This window comes from Papilio xuthus, unplaced genomic scaffold, assembly GCF_000836235.2.
Source record: "Papilio xuthus unplaced genomic scaffold, Pxut_1.1 DF829129.1, whole genome shotgun sequence".
In the NCBI taxonomy this organism is placed as follows: domain Eukaryota; kingdom Metazoa; phylum Arthropoda; class Insecta; order Lepidoptera; family Papilionidae; genus Papilio; species Papilio xuthus.
The window spans coordinates 1,028,980-1,051,010 of record NW_013529520.1 but is presented as its reverse complement, the minus strand read 5'-3'; the positions used below and the strand labels follow the sequence as shown (position 1 = coordinate 1,051,010).

The following is a 22,031-nucleotide window of genomic DNA, read 5'->3' as shown; positions in this document are numbered from 1 at the left end:
GTATTGTGAACAAGGACAATTTTAATAAAAGAAGTATTTAAGTCACTTGAATATTTTTTTTTAAACAAGCCTGTTTAAAAACAAATTGATCCAGTTTAACATTCACGAAATATATCTGACCTTGTGGGCATATGTCAGATTATGATAGCTCACTAGCGCCACCCTGCCAATGTCAAACAATTGTCAAGTTCCTTTTCGTAGTAGAGCGTTGTCATTATCTATGGTTTAGGGTTGACGTATTTTCTGACAGAACTGAACGCGATCGCAGCGCCTCTCATCGAGCCGGATTGTTTGGTAATTACTTTGGGTTTTAAAGAAGTCGCCGGCAACGGCTAGTTTAAAAATAAAATTACTGGCCCAATTAATAAGTTATTTTACTTATAAGAATATAGAATTAAACAACGCATAGCTATCCATTTTTATATCAAAACATTCCATTTTATATGAAAGAAAAGATTAATAGATCTTAACTCTAAATAAACTTTATTAAAATATGAATAAAATTAAATATAAACAAAAAAAAGCATAAAACTTTTAACATCTGTTATTAGAATAACCATTCATATATGCTGACAACACATAAATCACGAAATAACTGAAAAAAACATGTCTGTCTCAGTTTTATCAAAGAGAGTGAGTGGGATAACAATGTTTCGTTGGTTGAAAAATCGCAGTGAAAATGATGCTTATATAAATATAACTAACAAGGGTAGAACAAGCAAGCGTAGTTGTAAACCGCAGTTTAAATTTACAAAACATAGATTGATAAATATATTTAAAAATGAAATTGGTCCCCGTGTTAGGACTCAAATTTTCTTATGTATACGTAAAAATGTTCATGTATTTTAAAAAGTTAATAGAATTATTCTATAAAAGGCACTACAATGTTATTTTCAAATATTTAATGTGCATTTAAAAGTCAAATAGACAAACCATTAAATCTTTGGTTTAAATAATAATTAAAAAATATAATCTTAACTCTAGTTTACTTATATCTATTACACACTTTGTGATACTTATAACTAGAATATTTTGTATCTCTTTTTCATGTTGGGTACAGGAAAGAGATAGATATAGTGTCAAGAGAATAACATTTAATAAATTAAGTATTAACTCACGATGTTTTACTGTTCAAAAATTAACACATATTTTGGTATGAATTTATCGAGAAAGTGTTTTTATGCAAATGTTTCCATCTTATTTAAAAAAAAAGTATTAAAAAAAAACAGTAAATTATAAAATATGAAAAGAATTGTTTATAAAGTTTTCAAACAACTTAAAATTGTTGACAAAGACTCAATTAATGGGTTTAAAAGTTAATATTCGATGATAATAATCGACTTTTTCTCTAATTTAAACGTCATTTCTTTGTTAAAGTCTTTTACAAAGATATAAAATAATACTAAAATTAGTCTATTCTAATTATATATTATAATTTATAGTCTTTGTACTAAACATAGTCCATTTATATGTCAACTCGTTGTATAGAATAGCGTTGGTCTTTGCTCTTTCATTCCTGCGCGGCACCATTCTTCTGTACCACTAGATCGTCGTCCTCACGTTCCAGTATTGCCGCAAAGGAAAATGGAACGAATGCGTATCCTTGACCTTCATAGAATTTACTCATAAACTCCACCCTGAAATAGAGTTCATTTTTGTTTACATTTAGTCTTATTTTATTTTTATTGCCTAAAGTCTGTGGTGGGTTGGTAATTTAAAATAAAGCTTATTTTGACGCAATACATGTAATTTTTGTTTAATTGCTAGATGCACATTTACTCCACTTATTCTGAGGCTTGTCTCCAACTTTTTGACATAAGTTCATGTAACTTTAAATCTTATTCGTATCCACGCAAAAAATTTACGTGCATTATTTATATAGCTTACCAGTGAAGTCTGAGCGTGTGCAGGAAAGCAGACAGGCCCTCCATCAGCACCAGAATGGCGAGAGTGAAGAATGCCCACACCGCGAATATTACGTACAGCAGAATTGCGTTGATAGGCGACCCGCCGCCCAGGCCTATGCGTAATACTCGCTGCCACAACACCGCAGATAACTCTGCAAGATATAACAATAAGCATTTAACAAACAAAAAAACTGGGATTTGACAAAAAAATACGAATCAATTGATACCTGACACTAATAAAATAGGTAAATTAGTTCATACTAAACACTGATGCTCTAAGAGACTGCAATGAGACTGTTTTACTCAGTCTTTTAATGACCACATTTGTAGTAGATTTCTCTTAATAATTTAGTCACAAAATCACAGCGTACAGTGCAGCACTTGTATTATAAAAAATTTCCACATACGTGCGTGAGCTAACGATAACGCCCAGAGACGGAGGTAGGATGCTGTGTGGGAGACTGTACCAAGCACATACTCTATGGTGTGTATGGCTTGTGTTATTAGCACCTCTCCCATGCCGCCGTCATGTGGGTCCTTTTCCACCACATCACCGCTTTCTACGCCTTGTTGGTATTGCTGTAGAGGGTACAAAAATGACATAGTTATAATAAGCAAGTACAAAACAGAACTAGAAATCTGTTTATTAGATTAATGAGAGTTCACTTCGTTTGTGAAATATCACGAGTTACCAATTTTAACAACATTTACGTGGAAACGTAAAGGGCGAAAGCGAAACCCCATGTTTTTGGCTATTAAGTGAATAACAAAAGTTTAAATCAAGAATAGGACAACTAGAAACTGAAGCAAATGAAAAATCGTTATGAAAAGATCTTCACCTTTTTCTTTTTATCCGCTATCATTTGGTAGACTGGTTTCCCAAACAGCATGATTGGCACGCAGAGGAAAGCTACGGCTAGGAAGGTCTTCTGCAGTGGTTCCTGGCCGGCATACATGTTCTGTGGGCACGGCGGCCGCGAATCTGACTTCTTCATCAGCATCATATTGATGAAGATGATTAGAACTGACGGTGCGCAGTACGTGCCGTATGCAGGGTCTGATAATACCAAATTACCAATAAATAATTGTGTCAGGACGATACATAGTCATGTCACTTGTCAGCTTTACCGAAACAATGGAAGACAATTGAAGCTCTTAAAGTTCAAGTCATCTTTCCAAATAGATTACCTCATTTAGATATAAACCAAAATACTTAGTTCATTTTGAAGCGATATTTATTTCATTTATATTATTATTCATCTTACTTAATTCAACTTACCAGGTGACACGGCTGAGTACATCGTCCACTTCATAAACATAAGAATACATAAATACCAAAACAATAACAACAGAAATAATATCTGTGGGATGTATTGTAAGTAGATCATGTAGTTTTTCTTGAAGAAGCTGAAATAAAATAAACCTTATAGCGAACAAGTTAAGAGCTAATATAGAATTGACAAAACTACGTGCTCTAGTTTCTATGAATATAGTAATTACTTGAAGTTTACCACACTCATTGTCACACCGAACGCCATATGGATTACGCCGAATATTATGGATAGCTTCATCTTGAACGAATTGAGGAAGATTATATTGTTTGCAGCGAACTGAAAGAAATCAAGAACAATAAAAATAGGTTACAGGTTGACACTGATATTAGGTTTCTTGACGAAATCGAAATAATTTATTAAGAACAGCACCATAAAATTGTGGAAGTGCCTCGTACTAGTTGTCAAGTTACCTGCCAAGCGGGATCCAATCCAAAAGGATATGGTGTTTGCGTATAGGCAATAGCAGGGTCCAATTCGAGCATTCTGTGACGCACCAAGGTTTCGTTATCGTAAGTGTTCCTCCAACTGCTTCCAAATATGTTGAGAGACTTGGAGAACATATCGTTATATATCAAACCAGTGTAGATCGAGAATATGCCCATAAGTAAAATGATATATCGACCTCCGAAGAATATGTTCCAGATTTCGTTATCGGTCTTCTTCTTGGCTAGTCTCTTCTCTAATATGATTATAATCGCAGCGAAAGCCGTCATAATGAGGCCGTGGCCAACGTCTCCAAACATCACCGCGAATAGAAAGGGGAATGTGATTATTGTGTATAACGCTGAAAACAAATGATTACAAATTAAGAATAAATACTACTAGAAAAATACAGCATATTATGATGTAAAAAGAGGTGAAGTTAAGGTGAAAAAAATATAGATATGATACCAACCTGGATTCACTTCTCTGTAGCTAGCAACACCGTAAGAGTCGATAAGGTTCTGAAAGCCGCTTGTGAACTTATTGACTCGGTTGAATGTGGGCGGTGTCTCGTGCGTCGGCACGTGATGCAGGAATGACGGGATCGGACTACCGCTGGCTTTCTGAAATTGTAGAGAAACTTATTATAAAAATAAGGACAAGACAAAATCGCAAGTGTAGTAGAGCCAGCAGCTGTAACTGATTTATCTTTTAAAATACGATAAATATAAAATAAGATCTCATTCCCTACTCTTTTTCTTCTTTTCCTTGTTTATTTTTCTAAATGAATTCTGGCAAGTTTTTCATAATTCTGGCAATGAATTGTTTAGATTTACGTACGACTATACATACCACTCCATTGTCTAACGCCTTCTGTAGTATAGGTAGGTCTGTACGCGGCACCCAGCACTCAGCAATAAGGCATTTCTTTACGATGTCCATGCTGAACATGTTGAGCGTATGGTAGATCGCCTGCTCACGACGCACCGCCACCAGCCACGTGCTCAAGTCGCGAGCGATGTTCGCCAGTACAAGCCGCCGGTGTTGTTCTGTCTGTTCTAATACCTACAACATTTTTTTCATTAAGGGGTGCTCTAAACATGACTCCTGGCAACCCCTAGTTCCTAATTCTCCTCAAAGAAACCTTTCGATCATCTATGCTGAAATATTTTTCCCTTATTGCTATACATTTTCAAGCATCGTCTGTGAATATTAGCAATTTTTACCGAGGTTGAGATCAAGATAGCATGGTCTTAGTTAAACAGTATACTTACAATCTCCAAATCTTTGATCCGACTATCTACTCCAGCTAACATTTCTTGCTGTTCCTTATACGTAGCTGGACAGTGGTACAATGTTGCTTGGAACCCGTTGCACACCTTCTTCACTCTTAATTTGATTTGTTCACCATGAAAGAATACCACGAAGACAGTCTTTTGGAGTTCATGACCCTAGAAAAAATATTTAACTATACTTTTTTATTCTGTAAAACATAATAACTAATATTTTAGGCCAAGTATAAATTTGAAAGTAATCGATATTTGTTTATAAATTTCAATTTTTTTTTTTCATATAGCTAAAGGTTTTAACTAGAATAATTTTCTTTCTATCATTTTCTATAAACGGCTAGTTCATTATAAAAAGCATTGCGGCAGTAAGCCGTTTGAAAAAATCAATATTAAAAACAAGGGTTGACGACCGCCACATACTTGCTTACTACTAGCGTACTAATGGGCTTACAATCAAAATGTTTTTCAGTTACATGCCTACAATATCATGCAATTATTTGTTTGAAGATACTTTTAACAAATTGAGTTAATACAAAGAATCCGTAGTAGATGATCCTTATATATTTAGGTCATAGGTATGGTAAGCTTGTTTGGTTTGTATATATATATATTATACGCGATTCTCAAGTGAATACCAGCATTAACCGGTTATTACCTTCCATCTTTATATGTAAGGTCAATTTCAGTATTATTTGCGGTCTAGACCGGATTCAAGATTATTTTTCTAGTCTCTAACAGTATCTGGATTATAACTGTTACTCATATCCCAAGTTTTAGACATTATTAGTAAGAATCCTTTGGAGTAAATAGCGCGCTTTCGTTACAAAGTCAAGTGTCAGAATGATTAGTAAGGGGACATAAACGTCGACATTTTGGCAATGCTAGTGTTGCGCCAGTACACCGGCACAGTATAGGATTTTCTTCCTAACAGAAGATAGAAAAGTTGACATAATTTTAAAATAACCATTCTCTAGGTGCAAGAGAATATCTTTTTAAAAATGTTAACACCCAGTTATTGTCTTCTGTATAATGAGGATGTATGTTCACAAATTTAAGATTTTACATTTCTGTTTGTGTGTGAAAGTAAGGAAGCATTACGATGTCTGTGATCTGTGAGGTGCAATTGTTTTGTAAATAGCAACTTGTATCTCTAACAAGACGGTCCCAAATCAAACAATTGAATGTTTCGTTGCTCGAATTTTAATTAGCAGTAATGTTCACCACAAATTATGAACTAAAATATCGTTTATTACCAGAACAGACATCTTTAAGGTAAGACAAACCAGTGTTACGCTACATTGAAATTGTTCGACGAAATATGTTGTATTTATTTTTACATTTGTCGTAAGATTGTCTTATTTTTTTTAAATTCATACTTAGTTAAACATTCATAACAATTAGCCTTAAAAACTATCATGTGATCGAGTATTCTGTAAGTTTCTTGCAACCATACGAATGCTAGGAAAGTCTAACTTACCTTGAAGGTGCATCATTTCTATGAAAATTATTCTACTCGTCAGAACCGGAATTTAACAGGAACATATCCACCGTTAGCCGGTTGTTAATAACATGAATAATCAGGTTGCTATGAAGCTCTATGAGACACAATCGATCGAATTCAAACATAACAAACACGATTGCATCGCAATTCACTACATTACAAACGGTGCGTTAAATTCCAAAATGAAAGAAAAGAGAAAAGCACTAGATATCGTATTATGGTTATTGATACATCTCGTCATCTCTTTCATTGTATTTGAAAAAACAGAGACAGCAATGTCTCAATTACAAATATCAAGCCAAACGAAAACCACAGTTATTGCAATTGAATTAGGAATGTTTTTGTATTGTGTTTGAATTTTGTTTAACTTACAGTAACAGGATCCTTGAGTGGTTCATCAATTTGTGCTTGCTTGAAGAAGATGTTCCCATGAGATATCCTCCACAGCATTCTCTCGAACGAAGGCACCTTCGGGGTCGCTACCACTCCTGCTATAAAACCGAGATGTCCCAAGACCCCTTCATTGTTGTACACTTGTACTGAGGCGGAGATCTTTCTATGGTGGCTGTGGTCTTGAAAGAACGTTTGGGTCTTTTCAATTAGAAGTTTAAGCTCTTTCAGTGAGAGATAATCGGTCTTCAAGTTCTGCGCGTTACGAGTTATTTCTTGAATCTCTGACTCGACGTAGTCTATTCTTTCCTGGAAATAATGAGAAAGACATTGTCGACTGACTTCTGGCTGCATGAAATACATACAACGTTTTGTTTAGGTTATTGTAATAACGTATTACTTATGTAATCAGTTATGTTTGACGGGTATTGTTCTTCATTATTGAGTCGAGAACTCAATCCAGTTTATTATTTTATGAACACTTAAACACTTAGTGGTTCGTTATTGGCCATCTGCCGGTATCATCGGATGCGTTAAGAAATAGATACAGAGAAAAAGTGAGTCATTGTTGACGTTGGCACTATTTCACCTCCCATTGATTATACATACCTCGCGGCGTGCGTGCAATGCCATTAATTGTACGGAATAACATGTTGAAAAGAATTTGAGATATTTTTAGACATCGACTGCGAACTATTACTTCGATAGTTTCCAGTATTAACCGGATAACGAACTGACATTAATACGTTCAGTACCACTGAGTCGCTCTGCATGTTTACTTTAGTACTTTAAAATGATTTCGAAGGCGTCATAATTGCACGTTTAGCTAGGGTGCCAGTTTTGTTTGACATTCGTAGACCCTTGCACTGTCCAGCCGGACAATTGCCCGTAGCACATCCGTAGCTCGTATCTCTACCTAAGCGACAAGTGAGTATAGGTAGTCACCTCCAGTATGTTGATCTCCCGAGGGCTGAGTACTGTGGGCGAGGGTTTCGGCGGCGGTGGCGGCTCGGGCAGCTCGCCACGGACGTACCTCAGCTTACGCTCCATCTCACTGCATCGCCTCACCTCCGACACATAACGTCGTTGGAAGTCGTTCACGTGAGGGTTCAACTGACAACAAAAGATTATTATTACCTACAGGCAATTTTATAGTGAACAAACTGAATGAAGCGAGTGACCTCCGCTTACCAGTTGCGATTTTTTTCAAACTATTAATTTTAGCGTATTATCCTTTTAATATACGCTTATGTAACAGTATCGAGCTTCTTTCTGGTGATATTTTTAAGTACATAAAGTATTATAACTCCGATATTTGAATGTAGAAATCAAACAATCAAGATGTTAATCCTCATAAAGTATTCCTACGTTTACCAGATAACGATTGTTGTATTATGAAAATAACATTGCTTCTGCGTACTCAAGGGATTGAGGGTATAGTGATAAATATTATCCACTTGGTGGGCATGCGATTACAAGCCGGTAACATCGCAGCAATTACTGTTTGTTAATTGAAATGACAATGAACACCTCCACTTGTCCGCTCGCTCTCTCAAGTGATTACGTAATGTGGACCTGATAATTGTTATACTTACTACATACTGTTTTATATTTTTTCAGACGATAGCAAGTGGGTTTGGATGTTCAGTTTGAAAAATCAAATGTTATATATTTATTTCATCATTGCTTTTAGAGTCTAATATTCCGATGGAAAAAGTTATTTTATGATTTCCAAATAAATAGCTGTGTAAAGTAAGTTCCAAGTGATGTCGTGGCTAATAATTTAGAAATAGCAATAGCAAATTTTATACTAAAACTGACTTTAAACTACGCAAAAGAATTCACAGAAAAAAGTTGATAATATAAACTACTTAAACGCCATTACTACTGTTACGCGAAATTAAAAAAAAAAAACTTAGTAGTCTATGTCTTCTTCTAGACTATATTCTACTTCTTTGGCAAATTTCATCGAGATCCGTTCACGCGTTCTACAGATAACTTATAACAAACAACCATACATCTATCCAAACATTCGCATTTATAATATTAATAAGATTTAAGATGGTGTTAGTTATAAAGCTTGTACTACACGAAGGGGCAAAATAACAACTTATGTAAAGATGCTACCAATCAATAAGTGTACTTAAGAGATTACATGCTCTTATCATTTAATCCCTTGTAGAAATATAACATATGATTGAAAACTAACGATAGATAAGAGTATTATCTTAACGAAGAAGAATTTCACGTTAAGGCATCGATGTAAAAAGTTCAGATTTATTCAAACGTCTAATACTTAGTTTACTTTTAATAAAATTTAACATTAGCAGAAATATTTTGGAAAATGCTTTACTCAGATTAAAAGAAAATTAAAAAAAAAATGGAATGTAAGAAAAAAAATACGGGATCTGAAACTTGAGTTTTACGTTGTCGTAGCGGTCATTTGACTTATTTAAATTACTATAATACCTTTCATGTTTTTTTAATATTTCCCTTCTTATTTTTGCACATTAATTCTGAGCAGTAAAGATGTAGCTTTATTGATATCTATATATATAAAAGAAAGTGGTGTTAGTTACACTATCTATAACACAAGAACGGCTTTACCGATATGCCTGAAAATTGGTGAGGAGGTAGCTTAGAGCCAGGAGACGAACATAGGATACTATTTATTCTTTTTTAAGAGCTGCTTTTTATTAAACTAATTTTATAAATTCGAATGTTTAGATGGATGTGATGTGGATGGATGGGTGGGCGATACTAATTAAGTTTTCTTATATATCCACGCGGAGTCCCGGGCGACAGCTAGTTACTAATAGTACAGATATGTAGACTATAAAGTAATAAACGTATCAAACAGAACAGTTTTTGTGGCAACAGTGTAGCGCATGAAATTGTTACATCCTGATTAAAATAGGGCAGTAATTCAACGCTCTGCCGACCGCCGACCGTCGACCGTCGACTGCCGCTGTGAAATTTATGATGTAGATGTTCCTATGTTACAAATATAATGCTAGGATCTATGACTATCTGAAATACAGTTCAGAAAATATAGATCTACTTCTTAAAGGAAATTTACGCTTGATGTAATGGATTTACTTGATTACCAAATCAATTACTAATTAATTTTTTGGGTTGTGTTAGTTATTCATATTATAATTGTAAGAATTATGTATTTCACGATCGTTACCTAGAGGGGTAGACAGAAACTAAACACGTTTAGTTAACTAAACTAGAGTTATAGGTATAGGGAGAATGGGTTGTCTGAAACATCACCAGAGGTTTATAGGGGTCAAAAAATAGTTAAAAACTGCCATCACGTGATTTATGGTTGAAGTCTTTATAAGTCTATAATGACGATAAAAATAACACAAATGTCAGTATCACAAGGGCCATAAAATTCATGGAAATGTCAACGCAAAAACACCAAATTGTCAACGGCCTGGGTCGTCTATTGATGTTAATTGAGGTCAAATGACCGCTGGCATCAAGGAAACAACATACTTATACTTCTTCCAGAGCTTTTTGTTATTAAAACTATACTAGAATATTTAACGTACTATCATCATCTGCACACTATACTTCTCCACCGAGGAGCTCGGAACTTACCCAAGTTAGGGGTTACTAGGACATAGTCAACTACGCAGGCCCAGTGCGGGTCGGTTGACTTCACACATATCTTTGAACGTACTATACGTATAATAAATTAATAAAATCATATCGTAAAAGATCATATCCAATGACAAGTTTTAAGAAAAATATTACAAATGTTGCCATTTTCAACCTTTTTTTGCAAACGTCACAAAACCCAATATCAATAAAACTAGAAGCCGAAATGTGAGAATGGTGTGTCGCCTTTTGGGTTAAGGCGCGGCTTTACTGTACGTCGTAAACACGACGTAATATCATCTAATATCAATTCCCAATATGTTGAATATGGTGGATCAGTTTCACGAATCTTTCCATTGCCATCAAAATTTGTTACTGCTCTTGATATAAATTGCTTATTTTGTATGTTTATTATATTAATAAAATGCATCATGTTAACGGCTTATTCATCCTTTACTCTGATATTAACTCTACCGGTGTACCCTTCTACACTCATACTTAACGCTCTCCTTGCCGCATGCAATTCTTCCCTCATCATAATGGGTATGATATGCTAACATTTTCCTTCTCAATTTTTTAACTACTGGTGCTACTTGACTTCCTCTAATATTTCGTATCCTATCCATTCTCGTTACTCTACACATCTATCTTTATATTAGTATTTCCACTACATGTACTGTCTTTTCAATAGTCCATTTAACATCCCAACATTCGGATCCAAATTTCATCAAATTAAATTAATTTCGGGGCCGATTATTTCTTACAAATATTATCAAAGCTAATGTTTAGATGGATAGAAGATTCGATGGATAGATGTTTGTTTGAAGGTATCTCCATAACGGCTGTATGGAACTTGCTGAAATTTGGCATAGATGTAGAACACAGTCTGGAAGAACACATAAGTTACAAAGTTTTTTTTAAATTCCGCACGGACGGAGTCGCGGGAGCCAGCCAGATGATCAGAAACTGATCATGGATGCGATAGTTTATTACATTCATATTAATTGTATAATATCTAATTAAACATATTAAAATGTATATATAATGTAATCATAACATGGACATGACTATTACCTCAATTATTAATAACCATGCACTCATCCTACACTTTAATGTAAATATTCAATTATCATGCAAATGTGTAGGTGTTCTATAACGTGATGAATTTTAATCAGACTTATTTGTTCCATGTCTATGGTTTTACGTAATATCCTCATTTGCTTGTGCTTATAGTAATGCTTTGATTTTGTAGGTAAAAACTTTGTTATTGACCAGGTTTCTATGTTACGTATTGATAAGACTACGAATTAATTTAATTGAAAAATCGAAGCATAAATAAGAAACTGATGATTTCCAAACTTTGTTAAGGCTGTGTTTGGTTTCTTTCAACTGATATTCTCCATACTTTTTAGGTTGGTTTGTTTGGTTATTTTATGCTTTTTGGATGATGACTGAAAGTAATATGTTTATTATTGTTTATAACTGTAGATGCATAACTCTGGCAACACTGTATTATTTTTTCTTGAAAAAACAGGCATGTCCATATGTTTCTAATATAAATATTTCGTCTTTGGAATTTCAAGGTTAAGCTGTGATTTAGTACAATATACGCATTATGGCATATTTATTTTTCGTATGTCTTTTTATTAAATACAAAAAGTGACTCGTACATACGAAATTGTTCTTTACTACGGCAGAAAATGCGTTGTACGAAAATTTTCTTTGCACCAGACATTTAAAACAAAATTACTTTATTTTTAAATAAAAAAAAAATCAAATATCCTTGACCTACATGAAAACACCTTTCAACAGTTCAGTGGTGTCAAATCAATAGGGCAGTCACGAAAAGGCCGCTCCCTTCACAAAATCGCAAGCCCGTCAGCAAGGGCCTAGAAAAGGCGTGGAACCTCATTTCCCAGATGCGTGCGTCAGTATAATATCCATATTAGATTATTCATAGAAGCTTGACTTCATATTTTTTAATTATGTCAAGTAAGTCACGAAGAGCGTCGGTGGCTCAGGGGTCAAGCACTTGACTTGCAATCTGCAGGTCCCGGGTTCGAATCCCGCCATGTACCAATGTGTTTTTTCGATTTCTGATTTACATATGTACATTTATTTGACGTTCTTACGGTGAAGGAAAACATCGTGATGCAACCTGCACATATCTGAGAAGAAATTCAAAGATATGTGTGAAGTCAACCAACCCGCACTTTTGGCCAGCGTGGTTGAAGATGATGATGATGAAGTATCGATATTTTTATGTCTCTCTAGATATATTTTGTTCTAAGGTTCTCAAATATTTCGTGCCACATCAACCGATGAAATACCACGAACTGTCGGCAGACATGTATGAAACATTCAAAAATTTCTTTGAGTCTGATTAGTTAAAACCTTTTTCTGTTAAACGCATACGTCAATGGATAAAACCCAAAGCATAATGGTGTCTTTATTAAGACGTTGTTACGCCTTTAATTTACGATACCTTTAAAGTTTCTCGCTTTGAAGATTTTATCGTGAGAGCTTTAGTGAACGGTTTCAGACGTCACGCTCGATTAGTACGTAAAATATCTTTTACTATGAATTGATTGTTTGTTACGCGTTATAGTTCAATCGTTTAGCTTTTATACCTAACTAACTGTAGGCTGCGACTCCGTTCTTGCGGTATTAAAAATTAATAAGAAGCCTATGTGTTCCTCCAAACTATTTTCTACATCTATGCCAGTTTTTATTAAAATCCGTGGAGCCTTTCTTGAGATCTCTTGTTACAAACATTCGTAAATCTAGACTTTTACATTTTGATATTAGTAAAAAATAAGACTAATATTTTTCAATATTTTTTTTAGTTTTTTCGTGTAAAGAAGGGAACTAAATTATTTATTATTATTAAACTTTGAGGATGCATGGAAAGGGAAAATATTTTCTTTCTGTGCATCTCTCCGTCGATTAAAGGTAGGCAACGCATATGCAATTGCGTATGTCTATGGGCAACGGTCGCTTCGCTCATTTGCTTTTAAGGTCCTATTAATAATTGAGCTAAAAGGAAAATATATTAAAAATTCCTAATCTTTGAATGATACATAATTTTTTAATCTTTTCATAATCAGCAATATGTCTTTACACAATATTAACAACTCATAGATTATAAAAGCCTTTGTTATTCATTTGTAAGACTATCCAATGTTCATTAACCCTTTGTGTAGTCATTGAAAAATAAACAGTTAAAATGTTTCGATGTCACTGCACTCAAAAGGTTAACGATCCCTTATTTGCACGGAGTTTCGTGATACCCTTTAATTACATGCTAGACGTAGACTTTAAAAGAAATAACAAATCTTTATGGCTTGTTCTATAATTATAGAAAAGTTTTTGAACTTAAATATTTAGCTTAAATAACAATAGTTCTAGTTAAAATTGTTAAAATAAACAGATTTGGCTCACGAGGTTACCGCCATGTGGTGTATGAAATCGACTACCATTATTCCGATAGTCGTAGCGGTGAATGGACTGATAGCGTAGAGTTTCGACCAACGTCTCAAAAAGCTCTCGCTAAACAGGTGGATTAAGGGCCCGATACATAAGGCAGTTATCCTATAAACCGCACGCATCGTGAGTAGGTTCCTGTCTCTGCAGCCCTGACCACTGGTTGTTTGAGTCATGGGACTCCGCTGCCGGTGGTGCTCTATTTTTAATATAATATATTTTGTATATATTTTTTATTTTATATATGAAATGTAATATATTAAGAATAAGGTTAATAAATGAATAAGAAGTTCTAGTTGCAGTATTGTAGAAAACTATAGTTAACACGGTAAATTAATATTAAAATTCTATGCCTGAACCACTAAATATAATATGTCCAGCGTAATGCTTGCGAGCAACAATCATCGCTGTCTTGCATGTATACACCCGTCTCTTTTACTCTCCACTTACGATATATCTTTTATCTCTGTCGCGTAACGAAATTTGTCTTAAAGGTAAACGTTCAAAGAACAATAAATATAGGAATTTATACTAAAACAACAAGAACGCGTTGTTATTATCATGATCCTTCCTTTTTTTATTACCAAATAATGTTTTGAGTTTGCGCATTCTTTTAGACAGTATTAGTTAAAATCATTTGGCGCGAATGACGTGCTTTCGTTACAAAGTACAGTGTCAGAATTAATAGTGAGGGGACATAAACGTCGATATTTACGTAAGGTAGCCGTAGTTGGGTCAATAAACTGCCACATTTTAAGATTTTCTTCTTAATACTTGTAATGAAGAGAGGTTAGGAACACGGTGACATGCCGTGTAAGAGCTATAAATAAATATTTCACAATAGGCAACTTCTGTCGTATTGTGATAACATCCTGTATCTCTGTCACATTATCAGCGATTTTGATCCCGACCATGACCTTAACAAATAATTTTGTTTTGCATTACCAATTCTATTACAAGGCACTAAGTTACTTTTTCCAATGATTTATTTTAATTTATTTTTTTTCTTAAAAAATCTACTACATCATGCATTATTACGTCTGAAGTTAAATTTAAAAAGAAAATATATATTTTTTTAATCTTTCTAACCTGTTCTGAAAGTAATGAGATTGAATGTGGATGGCTACAAAGGTAGAGGAAGACCAAAGAAAGTATGGTTGGATTGTGTGAAAGCGGATATGCGTAACGAGGGGGTGAATTCAGATAGAGATGTATGGAGGAATAGTACATACTGTATATACCTCCGTAGGGATAATGGCAGAAAAATAATGAACCTATTCTGAACGATATTTTAAATTAAATGTTAAGAAAGTATAGCTGTTAAGTTTCTTCTTTAGGTTTCAAGACAACTTAAGGTACAATTTTCGATATGTTTACGCGATGTTGAAAAGCGGAAGGTCGTTTAGAAAATTAGCTTACAAACTGAGTTTAACAAAAGCAAGGTGAAAACAATTTAGGCGTTGGCTAGGGGAAAGCAGTTTTAAACATAATATAATCAACATTCAGAAGAGTCGTGGTCATAGCTGACAATAATCTACATCTAAAGCTAGAACGTTTTTATAGCACAAAGAAGATGGCAAAGGATAGACAGGTCACATGATATCGTAAAATGAACGAAGAGACCATAGACAACTGCTATACATACATGCAAAGGATAGAGCGACCTGTAATTGCTAAATTAACGAAATGATAGTTGCCAATAGACAACATCTATAATTTAGAAATTAATGCAGTGCCTCCCATTAATCTTGTTAATTAAAAAAGTTGCATATATGTCTAAAATTTCACTTAAAAGCTTATTAAAATTGCATTATATTTTCTTGGAACAAGAATTTGTTTTAATAAACATTCCTATCTAATTAGTCCAGCGGTTGTCAAAACAAAGTAAATGGAAGCCGATAACAACTTTGTCGATATTTTGTTTGTTTTATCACACAACTGTTTAAGCCCATTGTTAAATAGTTTTTCAATGGACTGTTCAAACACGTGTCTTTACATAAATACTAGCTGCCGCCCGCGACTCCGTCCGCGCTGAATTAAAGAAACATGATTAGTACTACACGTTCTTATAGATTATGTACGCCAAACTTCATCAAGATCCGTTCGGCCGTTCTGACCATGCATCCATTTAAACATTCGTATTTATAATATTTAGTAAGATAATAATGTTATTGTGGGTTTCAATTGCAGACACACAGTAAGCAAGTAAGTAAGCAAGAGAATGTAAACAACATGTAGTAACAAAGTCAGTTAAGTAAAATCCTGGGATTACATTTTGTATGACAAAAACCTTTCGATCAAAAAAACAAATTTCAAAATCGGAGCACCAGGAGCAGAGTAATGCGGTAACATACATAAAAAATACGGACGAATTGATATCCTCCATCTTTTTGAAGTCGGCTAAAAAAGATTCACTGTTCGTACTTACTGGCTATATGAATTTAGAAATGCAATTTGTCATTAAAATAAAACAAAATTATTTACATATAAAATAATTTTCTCGTGGGGAAAAAAAATAAGACTCGAAGACGTACTCGTAACTATGACGAGTCACTTGTGGAAACAATAGAATGTTAATTAAAACAACGTAAACAAATAAGATCCCTTTTGAAATAATGTTGATGTAAACATAATGGCGGCAAAATTGTACAATATTTCATGTCAATTATTATAACTTTGTTTATTTAATGTTACGTTTCATTAATTAGTAATTTCTACTTTATACTAAGCAAATTAGTCTTATATCTCTCGTTAATAAACAAAGGCTAACCGTGGATTTCTGAATCCGAAATCTCAGTACAATGTCGTCATCCTGGTCGCCATCGTTGAAACTGTCTGTTACAGCACTCATTATAATGAGTTATTTGGTACAAATGCTTTTTCAATATACTCACGTCTCTAAACTGTGCGATGCCTGCCTCCCCCAGCTCGTACATTGAGATGTAGGCTGCCTCCGGCTGTACGAAGAGTTGGCATAGCACCATCTCCTCACTCCTAAACATCGACCCCATGGTGTACCTGCGCCAAAAACATTAATCAAAATAGAAATATTTTATGATCCTTTCGACGTATATAAGGTCTGATGAATCTAGATACTAGTACTAGTTGTTCTTATCCGACAGATTGTCGGACTGACGGAACTGTTTTTCGCAGATATGTTTATTTGTACGGGTTTAAAGTCCATTAAATTGTGGTCGTTGGCTTGACCGGTTTTAAAGAGCGAGGTGACATTCGGGTTTTTTAATTAATTCTACACCTTTCTCAGGACGTACCAGCCTCTGATTGTATTCTTGATGTTAAAAACTAAAATAAAAAAACTACATAACATTTAAGTTGGTATTTTAAATGTTATTGTTATAAAGGAATTCCACGAATGTCGCATATTTTTATAAGAAATTGTATAAGGTATGAAGATCATATTTATTATAATAAGATACACTATTAATAGTTTCACAATGAAACGAAAAAAACAGAAGAATACATTTATTGGCATATAATAGTAAAGCATCGCCTGGGTCTGCATTAAAAAAAGATCGTCATCATTCTTTGCCAATCCAGGTAAGACACTAGGATGGATCTATCCTCCTTTCAGTCGTCACTTAATACTGTCACCTTTCACGTACTCTATCCATCTGTTTCAAGATAATAAGGGAAGACTGTAAGCCCATACCTAGATCCACCTCACCTATTTAAATCTGCATACATTATACGGCGCTAGATTACAAAACATTTCAGATTCAATTCATCGTAAATAATGCAGGTTATAAATACACGAGAATCGATGACGTCAGCGCTACAGAGCAACAAATTGACCTCACGGAGGTGTTCATTGAGTGAAATAGCAAGAGCTACATCCTAAAGGTCAATGACCTCTCTTATGACAGTTTAGTGCACATGTCAATTGGGCTAAAGACGCAATTATAACCTATCTAGAAACCCTTTATAGAGATTTTCCTGTACTATATAAAACTACTTTTAATATGGATGGGTTAGGCATTGAAGTGGAGAATTTTCAAACGGATTTTTTTGGTAATAAATTTACGTAACTCCAGAATTTAGTATTGTTAAGCTTGGGCTATGTTGAAATTATTTTGTATTTTCTTTATGTCAAAGTTACGTATTAGCATGACTCAGAGTCGATCCTTCCCACCAATAACAATATTATGTATTCCTTGCATTTTAAACGTAAAAACCCGTTTACTCTTTTTTTGTCTTTTTAACAGACTTATTTATATGACTTACTTGACATTCGATGCTTGTTTTCGCAATGAAAAATACTTTAGTGCATAAATAATCGATATTTTGCGATAAAATTATTTGCATTAAATTTATAAATATTATAAACCGTACAAAACCTACTTAAAATAACTGTATACTTACTTTGATATATTTACAATAAGTTACAAAAATAACTAATAATAAAAACACAAATGTAATTAATTAAAATGGAAATAAGTACAATTATTGTTGTCTCTTTCGGTTGAACTAAGGGTCTATCACGAATATTCGTGAGAACGTTTTCGTAACGACATCAACATAATGCAGCGTCCCTACAGAGCGTAAAGTACACTAATAAATGTCATACAAATTTTAACACATTTTGTAGATGACGTTACGAAGCAACTTGGCATAAAATATTCGTGCTAGGCCCTCTAAATGGAAAGTTTTTCATACGTGGATATTCATTTCATTGTGACCCAAGCTTTGACTGTTTTTAAAACTTGTCATTTGATTCGTATTGTTTTTTTGTAATAAAAATATTAGCAGATTTTTGTTAACTTACTAAGCCCTAAACTTGTCTTATGAGTATGTTTGCGACTAAAGTCTAATAGCGAGATTCGAACCTCCGACCTCGTGATCAGAAATCCCTACTCTTAACCATTATGCTCTTGAAGCTAATATTATAGTAATTCTAGACAATTAGTCTGATATATTTTAGTTAAGTGTTTGTTTAAATTATTTGATAGCTCTGATGTTTTCATTTGCAAATATATTACTTTGTCACTTCACTAGCTATTTTGTAACAGTAATATCTGAGAAACTCGTTAACTAACATTACCAACTCAACATTTCTAGGAAGGTAGCTAGGCCGAAATTATTTCTTAGTATTGTTCCGTCAGATTGCGTCGTGCCTTATATAAACTATAACAATGATAAATAAAATAAACGACTATCAATTGATATTTATTAGACTACCCATTGTATATTATATACTTTGGCGTATATAGCCACTATTACAATATGTCATAAAATATATATTGACATATAATAAAAACAAACCTTGAATCAAATCAAAAGTACTGACAAGGAAGAAGATATGTGACACAATTTGAGTACATACGATGACGTCATAGATCCCTTCACAAAAACTGTAAAGATGTAGTACAATTAAGTTACAATAGAACATGTTATTAAGGACCTGAGAGCGTCGGTGGCTCAGGGGTCCAGCACTTGACTTGCAATCTGCAGGTCGGGTTCGAATCCCGCCATGTACTAATGAGTTTTTCGATTTCCGATTTACATATGTACATTTATCCGACGTTCTTAGGGTGAAGGAAAACATCGTGATGCAACCTGCACATATCTGAGAAGAAATTCAAAGATATGTTTGAAGTCAACCAACCCGCACTTGGCCAGCGTGGTTGACTATGGCCTAATCACCCTTAACTTAGGATAGGCTCCGAGCCCCTCGATGGGGACGTATACGTGAGCTGATGATGATGATTAAGGACCTATGATCCTGCTCTAGGTTAGATATGACTAGGCATTTGTCAACCATGCTGAAAAATGCGTATTGGTCGTTTTTACACTACCATTGAATTTCTTAGCAGTGCATAAATGTGCATATAAATTTAGGAGGATTAAAAACACAATGGTATATGGCAGAGAACCATGAATCCTGACCTCTTCTAACTTTATGACGGTTCGCAATTTGTGGTACGGTTGAAGGTCAAGGGATACGGCAGTTGAGGATACCATGAATACGCTTTTCTGCAGAATGACTAACAATGCCTTACAATCCTTATGTTGATCCAAACGTCCTTAATTTTTTTTTAATCAAAGCTATTTTTCAATGGCTTATTATTTTATAAATTCAGTTATTTTAGAATAACAAAGTGTCAGGTTGATGCTATATTATGAAAACAGCCATTTATGTTAACAGTATAATGTAATATCGGCAAGGTTTTATGACCAAAATGATTAATCATGGATTTTTATGTCTGTAGACATTAAAAGAATAAAAAGTTAAAAATGTATACAGTAGGGCTATTGCGAATATTTGTGACAATCACCATTGTATCGTCATCGACAAAATTTGTGTTAATGCAGCGCCTCTATCGGATGAAAAGTACACCAAAAATCTCATACTAATTTTGACTTTTGTCGCTGACGATACGCAGGCGCTTGTCGCAATATTCATGCTAGGTCCACAGCTCACTGTAGGTTTCTACTGATGTTTGTATTGCCACATTGAAAAGACAATATGACATATTGTTGTTCCTGTTTTTACAAAGAGAAGGTAAGGGATGACAATATGTTGCGTGAAAACAAATGACTGCAATCACATTTCCACTACCGAAACATATGTACAAAAACATATCGTTGTCACCCTCATTCTTTATGAGAAACAACGGTGACAAAACGATTAAATATTATGATTATTTTTTTCAAAGTTGGCAACACAGTCTCGCTTTTATTGAATAAACAAAAAAGAAAATATATCCTAGGTGCCCTGACAAAGAAGTTTTTCTATGTAAAGGAATTATAAAATAAACAGTTAAGTAGTTTATGAGTTAAACAAACAAATCTTTTGTCTAAAAACATTATTGTAATGTTGAATGTATCACTTTATGCCTAGAATATCGGCCGGGGAATGTGAAGTATGCGTTTTCGCGTCAGAGTCACATTAGCGGCTATCAGTGGCCCAGGCAGACTTGCATCGAGACATCTCTAAGCATTGTATTTTCGTACCTGGACAGAATCCAAATAGTACTAGCGCTTTATCAAAAATATTGTCCGGGAATCCATTGATACGATCTTGAACTAGTTAGTAACTAGTCGCACTGATATATTGGATATTTATTATCTCTTCTACCTACCCTTTACTATTTTTAGCGGCTCGTTTGTGTGTAAACATTTGGCTGTCGACATTTTTAGCTGGCCACTTCTATCGACCTTATTCCTATTGTTTGTTTAAAAATAAACAAATTATTTTTTTTCCATCTTTTGCATAATACAATTAATTTGTTTTTCAATTAAACAAAAGCAATGGAGATTAAATTGGCGCATATTTGTCGCGGAAAATTTTTGACGTACGATTAAATTAGGATTTTCAAACTATTGAAGCGAAACTACTAAAATATAAATCAAAGATACTAATATTATTCTAAACAGCATGAATATAGGACAGAGATCAAAGTATATTAACGTCACATAAAAAAAAATACGATAAATACTACTCACTCGAATTAAAAACAACGAAGCGACAAAAGTTTATCACTGTGTTCCTTTTAAACTTTTCCCCTATAGTTTTAAAGACGAAAGTCTCATTCCGATGGAACGGAGTCGCGAAACGAACGTGCGACTCACACGGCGGTGTCGCATGCACTGAGCAGTCCTAGTCCTAGGTAGACAGTAGACACCCCGCATCATAAATGGTTAGTTCCACTTGTGTCTAATATTATAATTTAATTAATATTTTTATTATAAAAACAATAACTCATTAGACAATTGCTATCGATTAATGGCACAATTAAAATGTGAATTATTACTTAATTATGTCTCAAGGTTAAATAAATTGACCAGATATGTTGTTCCAATAATTTTAATTTAAGGAATTAACTTCGCTTATCGTACTAAGAAAAGTCAATGTTAGAAAATCTGTGACTAATTCAATATATTTTTAATAAATTCACGAGTGATTTCTTTGATGATTAGCAATTCGCATTGCAGCGTTGCATTGTACAATTGTTGCAAATAAACAATTTCTTATCGGATTGAATCGAACTTTCTCAATATGTAGAAACTGCATAAATCTATTTACTTATATTAAAACAATTTAAAAATATACAATTTGAGTTTTGATTTTGTGAAA

The 22,031-nt window shown here is 34.0% G+C and overlaps 1 protein-coding gene across 1 annotated transcript; it reads right to left on the bottom strand.

Annotated features, from left to right (window-relative positions):
* Positions 1-1,292: 1,292 nt before the first annotated feature.
* LOC106121000 (V-type proton ATPase 116 kDa subunit a isoform 1) lies at positions 1,293-21,532 on the bottom strand. The gene is made up of 14 exons (XM_013316475.1): positions 21,401-21,532; positions 16,831-16,954; positions 7,790-7,957; positions 6,827-7,153; positions 4,939-5,115; positions 4,517-4,729; positions 4,137-4,287; positions 3,652-4,025; positions 3,408-3,517; positions 3,187-3,314; positions 2,747-2,964; positions 2,315-2,486; positions 1,888-2,059; positions 1,293-1,637 (listed from the first exon to the last, which is right to left on the bottom strand). The coding sequence occupies exons 2-14, from the start codon at positions 16,945-16,947 to the stop codon at positions 1,511-1,513; spliced, it is 2,454 nt and encodes an 817-aa protein (XP_013171929.1). The 5' UTR covers positions 16,948-16,954; positions 21,401-21,532; the 3' UTR covers positions 1,293-1,510.
* Positions 21,533-22,031: the final 499 nt, after the last annotated feature.